Here is a 13,893-nt window from a genome sequence, read left to right on the forward strand (position 1 = left end):
TTAATTTACATTTCTGTAATATCTCTGCAATGTTATATTGCAATCTGCAATATTGCAACATACTTCAATCTTCTGTGCTGAGAAGTGTCCGATGGTCGTGACTTTAACAATATGTCAGAGTCATTTTAATTTTTTTGGATAGCTTTGTAATGCGTGATGGGTGACTATAATTTTTCGAAGATTGTTCGGTGTGATCTTCATAACGTATGGGAGGAGGGTTAAGGTCATCAGAGATGAATTGTCCTTCGATGGTTACTAAGGATCGTTACCTTGATCTTTGATTACATTGACCTTGACTATATGTCACGGTCAGCGTCATCGGAGTCATTGGATTTCCTATTTTATTTTTAATAATTTTTTAACGTGAGATGGGTGACCGCTTAACCTTCCGAAGATTGCAGGAAATGTAGTGGGACGGAAGTATCATGTGCCGTAGGTTTATGTTAATAAGTAATAATTCCAGATTGAAAAAAGAAATAAAATTAATTAAAAGAAAAATGAAACCGAAATATGATGAAACCGAAATATGATGAAAAGGCTATCCAAAGTCAAGGACCCATCGAGCCCCAACCGTTTAAAAAGTGACGTCCTCTCCGCGACCCAAGATGGGCAAGACAACAGCGTGTGCATCGCCATATTCGCAATTGCACGATAATACGGCGACACGTTATGCTGTATCTCAAAAAGGTAAACCTCAAAGCACCCATGACCCGTCAAAATCTGAGTCATGCGGGTTGAATATATTGAAAATAAAGAATGGGACCCTTCATCACCTATTCACGTGAGAATGCAACCATATTTTAATATTGTTCTGTTTCACATAATTGTTCCATTTCATATACGAGTACCAGATTAGGACATCCTCCGGAATGCTATGCAAATCCTAATCTGTGCAAACCATACATTGCAAGGATAAGTACTTTATCGCTTCATTTTCTTTTCGTGAGGAATATTCGAAGAAATGTCTACAAATTGATAGGTAATTATAAAAAGTTTCGTCAGTTGTTTTCAGCTTTGAAATTCGTCAACATGGATAAATTGCTTGAAATCTCCAATGATTTAAAGAATAAAGCAAAATATTATCCAAGAAATTTAACGAATGTTAGTTTGGACGAGGAAAAGATTTTCTCACAAAATTACGAAGCGTTTAAAGTTATGAAAAAGCGATTAGTGGATCTACCATGTCTCTCTTGCATCTCATGCGAAAAATTATATGAGTAGAGACGTTTCTAAGTTTGAGAAGTTGAGGAAAACAGTGGATGAACCTTTTTGGAAAAATCTGATAGTTTACGTGACAGAACACAACCGATACTGGACTCATTTGTAAGCTTTGTTTGAGCAAATTTCACAGAGGCCTGTTGCCTCCTACTTGTATTTCGAATAATCTTGCCGTAAAATTATTACCAGATGTTTTATCGGATTTCAATGATTACGAAAAAATGTTAATCAAGAGAGTGAACAGCTTCCAAGTAGTGCAAACGATGGGTTGTGTTTCGAACAAACATGTGCCACACAGACAAATGATCCGCAAAGTAAAAAATAGAACATTTCATTTGCTTCTGCTTTTACAAGAAACATTGGATAAAGTATGTCCTCCGGAAGATCTTATAAATTTGAATCACGAATTGCACATCTTCGAAGACCATTTATACCAAAAGGTCTAAAGTTGTTTGGGAAAATTTGATGGATATTAATAAAATGTATAAGACTTTACAATGGTTGAAAAACCATAATCCTCACTCGGAAATTCGTTTTCCAGCGTCATCTGACGATTTTATAAATGATAAGTTGCAAGAAACAGAATATCGGATCGTCAGTGACGGAAGCGACAATGATGAAATAGACGAGGTGATTGAGAACAGCATAACAAAGATAATAATGATCAAGCCGTTTAAAACGTAAGGCTTTCCTCACGCAAATCACTAAAGATTCAGATATTAATGATCAGTATACAGTATACCCAATGTACGCGAAAAGAATCGATAACGAATCTGCAGTCAAGCTTTATCAGATGTTGAAAATTAAAGATGTTCCAATGGATAATCGTTATAAATATCTGGATGTCATGTGTTTTCCTGATTTATATTTCAAGGATGTCAATGGACAACGGGAAGATAGAAACTTTGTTGCATTGTCGGATTATTTATTTGTCAGAACGCGATTGTCGAAACACAGTAGATTCAAGTTAAATCTACAGTATCTGTTCTTTCTTCTCAATGATGCTAATTATCGACAATTGAAAAATGATATCTATTACACTATGATGATAACTCAACGTTGTTGAGGCCTGCATGTGCAAAAATCGACGGAAAGTTGCAACACGGGTGCGGGACGGAAGCGAAAGTCATTGTTTTTACATAATTTTTGTAAAGATTTTTGTAATTTTTTGTAAAGATCGTGCGGATCTTTTTTATTTTTTTCTTTTTAAATATCGCGATTATCTCTCTCACGAGAGAGATACACTGCTAGTAGATACTTGAATGAATTGAAAGACGAACGATTAGAATCGAATTGAATGAGTATTTTTGCAAAAGTGAGAAATACAGATCAATTTTGGTGACAACCGTTCAATGACGTCAAATGCATTATGGTTCGGTGACATTGTTTTTAACTTTGAGCCTTACTGAATGGAAATAGTCCAATTTGGGTGAATATTTACGAGATATGAATCCTGATAAACAGAAGTTGAACATTAGCGAACCAATCGCATACGATCCTATAAGTACATCTAGATTCATGTGTATAAAATTTAAAGCCATGATTGATTTTATTTGTTCGTCCCATGAACAAATTTGATAACCCAGTAGGAGAGATAACCCATTCACTCTTTCTGGCGACTGGAAAAGTAGAGGTATCCAGCACGTGCACGTTGTATGATCTGGAAAGATGCTCCAATGCTAAGAAAATCGCCGGATGAAGAAGTTGTTGCGTTTATTCGAAAATACATGACATACAAAAGATGAAAATATTTCGCTAACGTTGTTAACGAAACGGTTATAATTGATCAGAATCATAAACATAACTCGTATTGCATGCGTACGAAAAAAATCAAAACGAATATTTACAGAAATATTGTCGGTTCGATTTTCCTCGACCAATTACTGACGATTTCGTTTTAAGAGATATCATCACTTCGATAGTGAGTAGAAAAACTTTATGCAATAAGAGCAGATTGTATGTCTTCCTCGCAAGAAGTCGGAAAGATTTATCGATTATAATTCGGTTTAAATTAACCTGAGAGAGTAATATAAATATACAATTTATTGAAGAAAAATCAGAGTTTTTAAACTCATACTTAACAAAGTACACGACAAAGTCGGAGAAATGCATTACAGACTATGCAATGATAGATTCCAATAAGCCTTTGGCATCAAACTGTGGAATTTTGCGATGCGTTCATTGAATAACAAAGAAGCGGTGCTTTAAAAGCTGCTAGGGAATCTCTTGTATGGTACAAACAGTGACACCATTGTCAAATGGATTGATGTTAATGAGATGAGAAATAAAAAAGTTAAAACATTTAATGAAATTAAAGTTCTCGATGAAAATTCTGCGAATATTTATTGTTCGTCGCTCATCGATGATTACTATCCAAGCAGACCTAAGGAATTAGAATCATTGAATTTGTACGATTTTGTCAGATTTTGAGAAATTACGAAACAGATGCCAAAAATGACAAAATCGAATTGTTTGAGATCGGTAATTCAAAAAAAAGGTAAGAACTCCTTCGATCGACCGACAGTAATTGTTATTGAACGCACGCACAAGGCGAGCTCGTGATTTCATCTCGAGCCTGACATTAAGCCTCGTCAAAGTCAGGGATTCGTCGTTCTCTAGTCTTTTCAAAACAATTCGGTACACGCAAACAGGCACCGGCAACGGACAATCGAAAGTTCTAGAACAATTCAATCCGCGCACGCGAGCGCCGCGCTCCGACGAATACGTCACGCGCTGTCACCAATCCCGCGTACGGATTTTCTGTCGCGCATGACTGTTACGGTAAACGTCGTTAGAAAAGAATCCAAAGCGCCAATCAATTTTGTACAACCAATGCCACGTGATAATTACGATTGTGGCAAAATTTTATTGGATTTCTCCCAAGAAGAAAGCCCAGACCGAAAGCAATAAATGCTTCGATCTCGCCGTTCCTCCGGGGCAGATTGCTTAGATAGTTTACACCGCTTAGACCGTTTACACCGCTTAGAGTTCTTAGACTTCTTAGAGTTCTTACTTCTAAAAGTTCTTAGAGTTCTTAGAGTCATAGTCTCGCTACTATATCGCTTCGTAAAACCGCCGTGCTAACCGTTTAGTGAAAACCGCTATAAAACGAATCTTTTCGAGAAGTGCCGAGAAAATCGCCGAGATTTTCCATCACTGCGATTCCAACTACAATTTGGAAAAGGTGACCGCATTTGATATTCTGTTAATCTAATATTTAATTAATTATATTTTCTGACTTAACTGAGCATATTAAAGAAAATTCTTTTGTTAAATTACAAAGAAACGGAGTTCTCTTTACTGTCGTGCGTCATATCAACTGTGTGCCGTTCTCTCACTCAAATCTTTCCGCGCGGTGCATTCTCGCACACGAATGTTACAAATTTGTATCGGGTTTATTTAAAAAAAAAACGAAAAAAATGTTATTTAATTAACCATTATCGATTTAATGTAAAAACTGAATCCGAAATTGTATTGATTCCATTAAAATAGTTATTATTTTGGATAACAAAGAAATCACAATAACGAAAGTAGATATTAAATTCGAAGTATTTCACAAAATGGTGGTACATCAGAAATAATTTCCATTGTCTCTGAGTTATGGAATAACTACACACAAAAGTCAAGGAATTACGTGTAAAAATGCAATGATAGATCTAGAAACGAATGTGTTCAGTGATGGTCAAATCTACTTATGTAAATTTGTCACGAGTGAGTACACTGGAAGGCCTACATTTGATAAATTTTCAAAGCTCAGCTACCATAAATCAATTTCGAGAAAAAGGCTGTGAAAATTCATGACTGTCAATGGACCATATCTAATATCATTGATGATGTACAGAATTATGGTTGCGAGGAACTGGAAAGTATAGTTACATGGAAAATGTAGGGCTTCTGCAGTGACGATCATGTTTCGTGTTATGCTAATGTAATATTGCAATGTGCGTTTCATTGTGTACGTATCAGGCAAATACTGAAAAATAAAGTATTGAACGCATTGACTGATGCTATCTGCGCGTATGTTGAGCGTAAGTGTTACAATATATTCTAGCGGTTAAAAGATCTGTAGGAGAACGCTTCAAAGAACGAAGACACAACAAGATGGATTCGGAATTTTTCACGGCTCTAATGTCGACGTATTCTGAAATCAATGATGTATTAGAACTCGAATTAAAGCACGTAATATCTTGTTCAAATACCAAATGTAACTATGCTGAAAAAGAGTTGTTTGCTAATATTACCCATACAGTTGACATTCAAAAGGAAAAAAGGTGTGCAAACTTTAATTGATTTAAAATTTTCGAAATGGGAAATAATAAATGGTAATTGTAACGAATGTAAGGGTACCGTTCTGAAAAAGAAAACCATAATCGAATCGACTTTATCCGTCTTAGTAATACAACTCAATTTATACACTTTTCTAAACGGTGCTTCTAAAAAAATGATCGATAATCGAATTAACGCCATATCGACGAGCACTGTCTCGATTAATAAAAAAAAGCACAAAGTTGTTACGTCCTATAGACGCCACGATTCTTTTCTTTCGCAAGAATTGGCTCCACGTCGCGATTATGGTTGGCGTATAAGACTCGAGCGAAGTCTTCTAATAACAGTCTGACAGATCTGAAAAGAGGGACCGAACAAGCTCCGCGAAAACTCAAATCAAAAACGCTAATCGACCTGGAAGGAATAACAATCTTAATGCAGGCCTGAAAAGTGACAAGAGACATTATAAATGCACCGAAATCACGCAATACTAAAAATCCAAGCTTTGTCGTCCCAGACTGACGACAACAATTTCACCTTAAAAAAACAGGCGTCACGTCGCGCTTAAAAAATCATAAAACGCATGGAATAACTTCTCACGGCAGCGTAATCTAAGATCGGACTCGCGATTGACAATGGTTACTCTGCACGCAAAACTAGTTGTGCATGGTAACCGTCTGTTTACCTAGCCATATTTTCCGCGAGGATAACAGAATTCGTCATCCGTCTGGAGCAATCTTGCCTCTTTAAAGAAAAACGTAAATCACTTCTTTTCTTCTCGAAACCCCTCTAACGATACACTTTAGATTAACAACGATAGGATACTATAAAAATCATAAATCTCGCGTGAACATTGCAACTAACTATTGCATCCTAAACAAAGGGCACAATGCCTTTTTTTGGGGTATAAATAAAGGTCCCGCGGAAGTGCAGAACGTCAGTACGAAAATCAGATTAGCTCAGTTCGCGTCGGTCAGAGAAAAGTTCACGCGTTAGTTCACATCAGTTCGCGGTTTTTTACGCAAGTGCAAGAAGGGAAAAAGATAAATTGTGGGCAGCAATCATCATTGGGATCACCCAGTCATTTGTCATTGCGACTGCTCTCTTGGCGCTCTTTCGTGGACAGCGGGCCTCCTTCATTTCAACCGATAGCTACCCGAGATCTCGTGGACTCACCAGCTAACCAGTAAGTCGGCCTGTCATTCCTTTCGGTTCATCCACACGTCTCCCCGCATAAAAACAAACATATACAGTATATACACACAAATATATATATATATATATATATATATATATATATATATACGCGTTTCTAACGAAAACATATATATTTTACCTTTCGGTTATAGTGCGCGCTAATACATCAACTAAAAAAACGAGGATGATCCTCTTACGTCAGGATAAGTATGCGGAATCGTCCACATAGCTAAGCCACAACCGACCGATGATAGCTATCTTGAGATCTCATACTCACTAGTCTCGGATCAGACAATCATTAGACCTCACCTCTCCCCTTGTCATCGATCCCGCCATCCAAGAAATCCTGAATTATTCCCCTCCCCCCCACCTTTTGAAGAAGGATTTCCTCTCCCTTCTCCTCTCGACGAAGAATTTCTTCTCCCTCCTCTCTTAAACTAGCTCCCAACTCCTTATCAGTCGGATCCCGTGCCGATCGACTGGGATCGGCTCTTTAGACTATATTCTTCCCCCTCCAATGAAAGAAATAGAACAGTTACATCCCAGGAAACCCCACTCCTTACACCGTCCTATACAAGCATCTCATCCCGATGTGCACCACTTATTTCGCCTCCAATACTTAATTCCTCTTCTTAATAACCTTAATTCCTTTTCTCTCACACACACACACACTCACACACGCGCGCGCGCACACGCACACGCACACGCACACTTCCATAAATAAATTCTTAGTCAACTACAGTAGGTATATAAGGCGGGTTCTAACCCAGGGGCTAGAGGGGAATGCGGGGTGCGGGGAAGTACTTGTAGGCGCGGGAGATACCTAACGCGGGCGAAAGAGGGGGAAAGGTCTAGGCTCCTACACAATAGGGCTCCTACACAATAGGGGTTCCTTTTTTTTGTTATCAAAATTTGACCATGTTTTTCTTTAAAAATGCATTAATAATAAAGGTTTGAATTTGACCATGACATATTTTTCTTTAAAAATGCATCGATAAAGGCTTGCATGTTAGAGAAAGATAGAGCGCGCGCGTGCTATGAGTGAAGAAAGGATGGAAGAATTAATAGAGTACGAGTTTTTTTTGTATGATACAGTTTTTTCAATTTTTATGGTTTTTCCTGGCGCGTCGAGGCAAAGGATGAGAAGTAAAAGACAATACACATGAAATAAGGCGAACAAAAATGTTTTATTTACATGTTATTACACCGGTTTTCATACTTATTAAAAACTAAAGCTAATAGTTCGCAATCGATGAGCTGATGTCCATTGAAGATGTCGCTATCACGTATAATGTTCTCAGATGCGATGTTGAAGAATCGTGTATACTTGGTATCTACCAAGTCTCGAGTCGAGCTAATCGTTCGAACGTTACATCGATACACCCGTTAAAGTCAAACATACGGCGTAGCGTTGTTTCGGTCATCATAATGCATACGGATGAAGAATCGAGACGTACGAGCGTAGCATAATTCAGCATGAAAACACTGACGGTTAGCGGTCCAACGCTTATAAAATTATCCTTGTATTCGTTTCGAAACAGCTTGTAAATATTTCCTCGCTGCTCGTAGAGGCTCTTCCACGTTTCGAGCGACAGCGATAGTTCGTGTCCGCGATGATTTCCACGTAACTCGGTGGGCCAACGTTGATTCCAATTTCCAAAAATTTGTAGCCCGTATTCGTCAGATCGTAACGTCTGCTCAGTAAACGCACTGCACGATGCTCCGTACTGTGTACATACATAAAACGTTAAAAAACGTTTCTTTTGTGTATAGAACGTTGAAACTTACATGTTATATTCCTTCTTCACATCGTACGATGCACTGCTCTCTTTAGCGTACATTTTTTCAGCCGTTCGTACAAGCGGGTATCGTAAGACTGATTACATCCGTGTAAATGGTAATACTTCTGGAATCGATGAGAGAAGACAGGTCCTCCCCCCTCTTTCCAAGAATTTCGAACATGTTGCGACACGTTTTATCAAGTCTTTCTACGTATTTTCTTTGTCACGAATTTATACATACGTTTATACATACGTTTATACACACGTACATACATACGTTTATACACGCATACGTACGTTTATACATACGTTTATACATACGTTTATACATACGTTTATACATACGTTTATACATACATACGTACGTTTATATTAGGTGTTGGAATTAATTCGTAGCGTTTTTAATGAAAGAATGTTATTTATTTCACATGAGCATTAAAAAATACATTAATGAAAGTACTTCCCATCACTTGTAAAACGCTACGAATTAATTCCAACACCTAATACATACGTTTATACACACGTACATACGTACGTTTATACATACGTTTATACACACGTACATACGTACATACGTTTATACATACGTTTATATATACGTACATACGTTTATACATACATACATACGTACATACGTTTATACGCACATATGTACGTTTATACATACATTTATACATACGTTTATACATTACAAAGGAAGGGAAAAGAAATATATAATAAATACGTTAACGTATTTTTATTTAAAAAATTCTTTTGCAACCACCAGTTATATATTTTCAATACATTTTGTAACGCGCAATTCTTAACATGTTGTTCACATCGTATAATATTAGTAACATCTAGATTAGATAAAGATTCCATGTCTTCGTAAACTGCATCTAGGGTCTCAATGTACATGCATTGTCGCTCATCATCCAGAAGCAAGTTCCGCAGCCACGTTCGTTTCTCTCGTCCCTTTACATATACGACAGCATCAATAAATTTTAATTTCATCAATTAAGTAAAAAAAATTCTATATTCGATCAAAGCTGATCTTATTCCCTAAATATTTCGGTTTGAATTTATATACATACGTACATAGACAATTCTATAAGCCACGCAATAAAGTCCTTTTCAATCTTGAAACGCAATCATGGATGGAACTACAGTGGTATTATAAAATTATGTATTACAATTTTGTGTTCATACATGTTCCTTTAAAAACGATATTCATTAGTTGTTGATCACGATTCATTAGTTGTTGATCAAACAGATGTTCACTTATTTATAATCATTGGCGACAAGTATTGCTGAAGTCGGCACGCTTGATTTATGCGAAACTGCAAAATTGTGTTTCTACGTATCCAACAGAGTAATCTTACCGCAAAACATGTTGAGATTCGTCGGTTTTCCGTAGAAAAAAATTTTTATATTACACTTATGCAAAATCGTATCTAACGTGGTCACAACTGCCGTACATCGACGTTTCACCGAGAAGAACTTATGCACTTTCATTTGTTAAACTTAAATTATCAACCAAAAAATGCTTTACTATTATATCGTGTACCCACTAACACATGTTGATAGTATTAGTGAATTACAATCAAAACATTTATGACAATTATCAAACAGATATTAAACCATCGTCGAACGTCTATCGAATCACTGTCAAAAACATCTTTCGAATTAATGTCAAACATCTATCGAACCGTTATCGAATGTCTATCACACCACTTTTAATCCTAACTATACACATTGAGTTCCCAGAAACCTCAACTTCAATTTCGAAATCGAGATCTTTTCGTATTTCTTTTCTTTTTCTTTGAACTAACAGTCGTCGAACGGTACCGTCATGTATCGTGTTCAACGAATAGAACCATATCAACGTCGACAAGATGTCCGAAATTGACCCGAGTATGATTAAACATCGCGTCACGCGTATGTAAAACGTATGCACGTACATACTACATATAGCGTACATTCTTCATTTTAAGGACTTACAAAATTAGCAGAAATATGACAGTGGTCTGTCAGACTGACGTAACCTTTGGTGTATTTTTTAACATTACAGTTCAAAGTTAAATAACTGACACACTAATATCAATGGAGCAATTTATTATAAACGTCTGGATTTTAATCGAGTCACTTCAATGCAAATTTCCTTTCACAAAGATTTGTGAATTAATTTTCACGCTGCGGGCCTTGTACAGATTTTCTTTATTATTAGGTATTTATATTTTCTCAGCTATATATTTTAGTATTTTTATTATTATTATTAAATCCTCATTTCTAACAAGCTATTCTTTAATAACGTTTATTATTTCCAAATCTGTGCAGTTCTGAATATTTTTGTTAAATCATACAGTGTCATCTTAAAATATATTAGATATCATATTAGATTTATTATTGTACATAAATGCTGCTTTAAATATTAATATTTATATACAGTATACAGGATGTAACTGAAATAACACCTACTAGTCACATACAGTGTTATTCCTAATAAAATCTAAGTCCAAAAGCCTTCTACTATTTTACAATTTTTGCAATAGTTAACGAGATATAATATTAATTTTTAAATATTGCTGAATAAATGGATAAAATCAATGTATAAGACAATTTTGAAATATCTTTCCGTGTGAAATATTAGGTGTACAACTTTGCTTCCGCCGTTTTCCTGTAGATGGCTTTAGCGATAAGTGGTGGTCGAAATAAATAGATCATAGACGTCATACAATAAACTTGGGCAACATAACCCCATAGAAACATTAGTCGATTTGTGCTGCATCATAAAGTTATTCTCCATTGAAAATGTCAGTTTACGAGCCAAATTCTCATTTGCAGGAGGTTTTAATTTTCTGCTTCAATATGAAGAAATCTGCGGCTGAGGCTCATCGAATGCTCTCAAATTCTTATAGTGAAGCCGCTATTAGTGAAAGAACGTGTCGTGAGTGGTTTCAACGCTTCAAGAACGGTGATTTTGACGTCGAAGACCGGCATAACGGTGGAAGAGAGAATGTTTTCGAAGATGCAGAATTGGAGGCATTATTTGATTAAGACTCGTGTCAAAATCAAGAAGAATTGGCACGATCATTGGGAGTGACGAGTCAACAAGCCATTTCAAAACGTCTCAAAGTCATGAGAATGATTCAGAAGCAAGGAAATTGGGTGCCGTACGAGTTGAAGTCGAGAGATGTTTATTTGCTTGTGAACAGCTGCTTGAAAGGCAAAGACGGAAGGGATTTCTGCATCGCATTGTAACTGGGGACGAAAAATGGGTTCATTACCATAACCCCAAGCGCAGAAAATCATGGGGAGTTCCCGGCCATGCTTCCACGTCGACCAAATCGAATATTCACGGCTCCAAGGTCATGCTCTGTATTTGGTGGGATTAGCTTGGCGTAGTGTATTATGAGCTGTTAAAACCGACTGAAACAATCACAGGCGATTAGTATCGAACACAATTGATGCGTTTGAGCCGAGCATTGAAAGATAAACGGCCGCAATACAACGAGAGATACGATAAAGTAATTTTGCAGCATGACAATGCTCGAACCCATGTTGCTAAAGTGGTCAAGATATATTTGAAAACGTTGAAATGGGAAGTCCTACCTCACCCGCCGTATTCTCCAGACGTTGCTCCCTCTGACTATCACTTGTTTTGATCAATGGCACACGACCTGGCTGACCAGCACTTCCGATCTTATGAAGAAGTAAAAAATTGGATCGATTCGTGGATCGCCTCAAAAAATGACCAGTTTTTTCGACGCGGGATTCGTATACTGCTCGAAAGATGGGAGAAAGTAGTGGCGATGGACAATACTTTGAATCATAAATGTATAACCAGTTTTTTACAATAAAGCCTCGAATTTCGGAAAAAAACGGCGGAAGCAAAGTTGTACACCTAATATTTTAAAGAAATTTTTCGAAATTAACTCTTAAAGATATTTTTAATTTATGTATATTTTATATTATTAATATTTTAACTGTTTTATACGATTTTAGACATTTTGCTCATTGGGTAACTAAAAAAGATATTGAAAAAATTACAAAATGGTAGAGGACTCAGTTTTTTATAGAAATAACACTATATGATTAATAGGGCGTTATTTCAGTTTTATAACCTGTACATATACATACATATATAGGGTGTTCTGAAATTCGAATCAAAGTATTATATAGCAAGAAAGATCTCGAAAAATTAAGTTAAAAAGTTATTTGTAAATTTTTATTTTAAGCAGAAATTTTTGAAATATCAGGATTCAAATATAACGAGTTACAGCCTATATTTAGATGATCACTTAAATTAGTGAGTGCGCTGAAATATACGCTTACTTACTCTATAATACATATTACCGCATATGCAACTCATCGGCAGGTAGCCCTCTAAGCATAGTCTGTAATTAAACCTTTATTACAAAAATTACTGTTAAAAATAAATAATTACAAGTAACTTTTTCACTTAATCTTTCGAGAACTTTCTTGCTGTAGTACGTAGGCTGCTGGCAAAGTTTCTGCAAACAATATGAAAAAAAACATGTAAAATTCGGTAAATGGTTTTTAGTAGTATTGTTTTTAGAAGAATTCTAAATAACATATTATTAGATATATATGTTCACTTTGAACTGGCACCTTTGATAATATATCTATTACTTGTCATAATAATATATTATCAGATAATCATTTAAATTTTTAACAGTTTAAATTTTGATACACTTGATGTATGTTCACCTTGAACTGATACCTTTATTAATATATCAATTACGTGTCATGGTAATATATTGTATTGTTAGATAATCATTAAAATTTTTAAAAGTTTAAATTAAAGAGTAAAAGTTCAAGTTAAAGAGGTAGTAATAACTAAATAATTTAATCTGTCCCCGCCAATTTCAATCGTGAACTGTAATCGAAGATGTAACGAATTGAAAACTTGTAATACAGGGTCCGGCAAAATGATCTCCCACATTTTAATCTTTAATAAAAACACCATTGTAAATGTTATTTAGATTTTATTTTTATTAACTGAAAATTTATGCTATGCCATTTGTTTTTATTGAGTTTTGAAAATTACAGAGTCCAAGTGGCGACCATTTTTTTCGATACACATTCGAAGCTGATTTCTAAAAGTTTCCATCACTCGAGTAATAATTTGAGGCGATATTCCTGTAATTTCTTGGCGTATTGCTGCTTTCGATTCGTCAATGGTTCGGGGGTGGTGTTGAAAAACCTTCGCTTTCAGGTAGCCCCAAAAGAAAAAGTCGCATGGGGCAAGATCGGGTGAACGCACAGGCCACCCAACGTCTCCACGTAACGAGATTTGCGTCGTAATCACAGATTCGTTACTTTTCATAAATGTTTCGATAACGAAGGCACGATGCTCGTCCGTCCAATTCATGACGACAACTGAAATGGCAAGGCGCGAGCTACCAACTGACTACGCTAAGCTCCCCCT

General features: G+C 36.1%; 1 protein-coding gene and 1 long non-coding RNA gene across 5 annotated transcripts in view; one reads left to right on the forward strand and one right to left on the reverse strand.

The window, feature by feature from the left end:
- LOC105148577 (uncharacterized) overlaps positions 1–13,893 on the forward strand; it is a 55,108-nt gene that overhangs the window by 13,349 nt on the left and 27,866 nt on the right. The window contains exon 6 of one of the 4 annotated variants that reach the window (XM_087416393.1): positions 11,286–12,965. The exons of the other annotated variants lie outside the window; for them this stretch is intronic. Coding sequence (XP_087272519.1) covers positions 11,286–11,329 — 44 coding nt within the window. The 3' untranslated portion in view covers positions 11,330–12,965. Of the gene's footprint in view, positions 1–11,285; positions 12,966–13,893 lie in introns of those variants that run through there. 4 annotated transcript variants of the gene reach the window in all.
- Positions 7,335–11,269, reverse strand: LOC147906513 (uncharacterized). Its single transcript, XR_015548367.1, has 2 exons — positions 8,470–11,269; positions 7,335–8,408 (listed from the first exon to the last, which is right to left on the reverse strand). It is a non-coding gene; the product is annotated as an uncharacterized LOC147906513 (long non-coding RNA).

This window comes from Acromyrmex echinatior, unplaced genomic scaffold, assembly GCF_024713525.1.
Source record: "Acromyrmex echinatior isolate Ae372 unplaced genomic scaffold, ASM2471352v2 Scaffold22, whole genome shotgun sequence".
NCBI classification, from domain to species: domain Eukaryota; kingdom Metazoa; phylum Arthropoda; class Insecta; order Hymenoptera; family Formicidae; genus Acromyrmex; species Acromyrmex echinatior.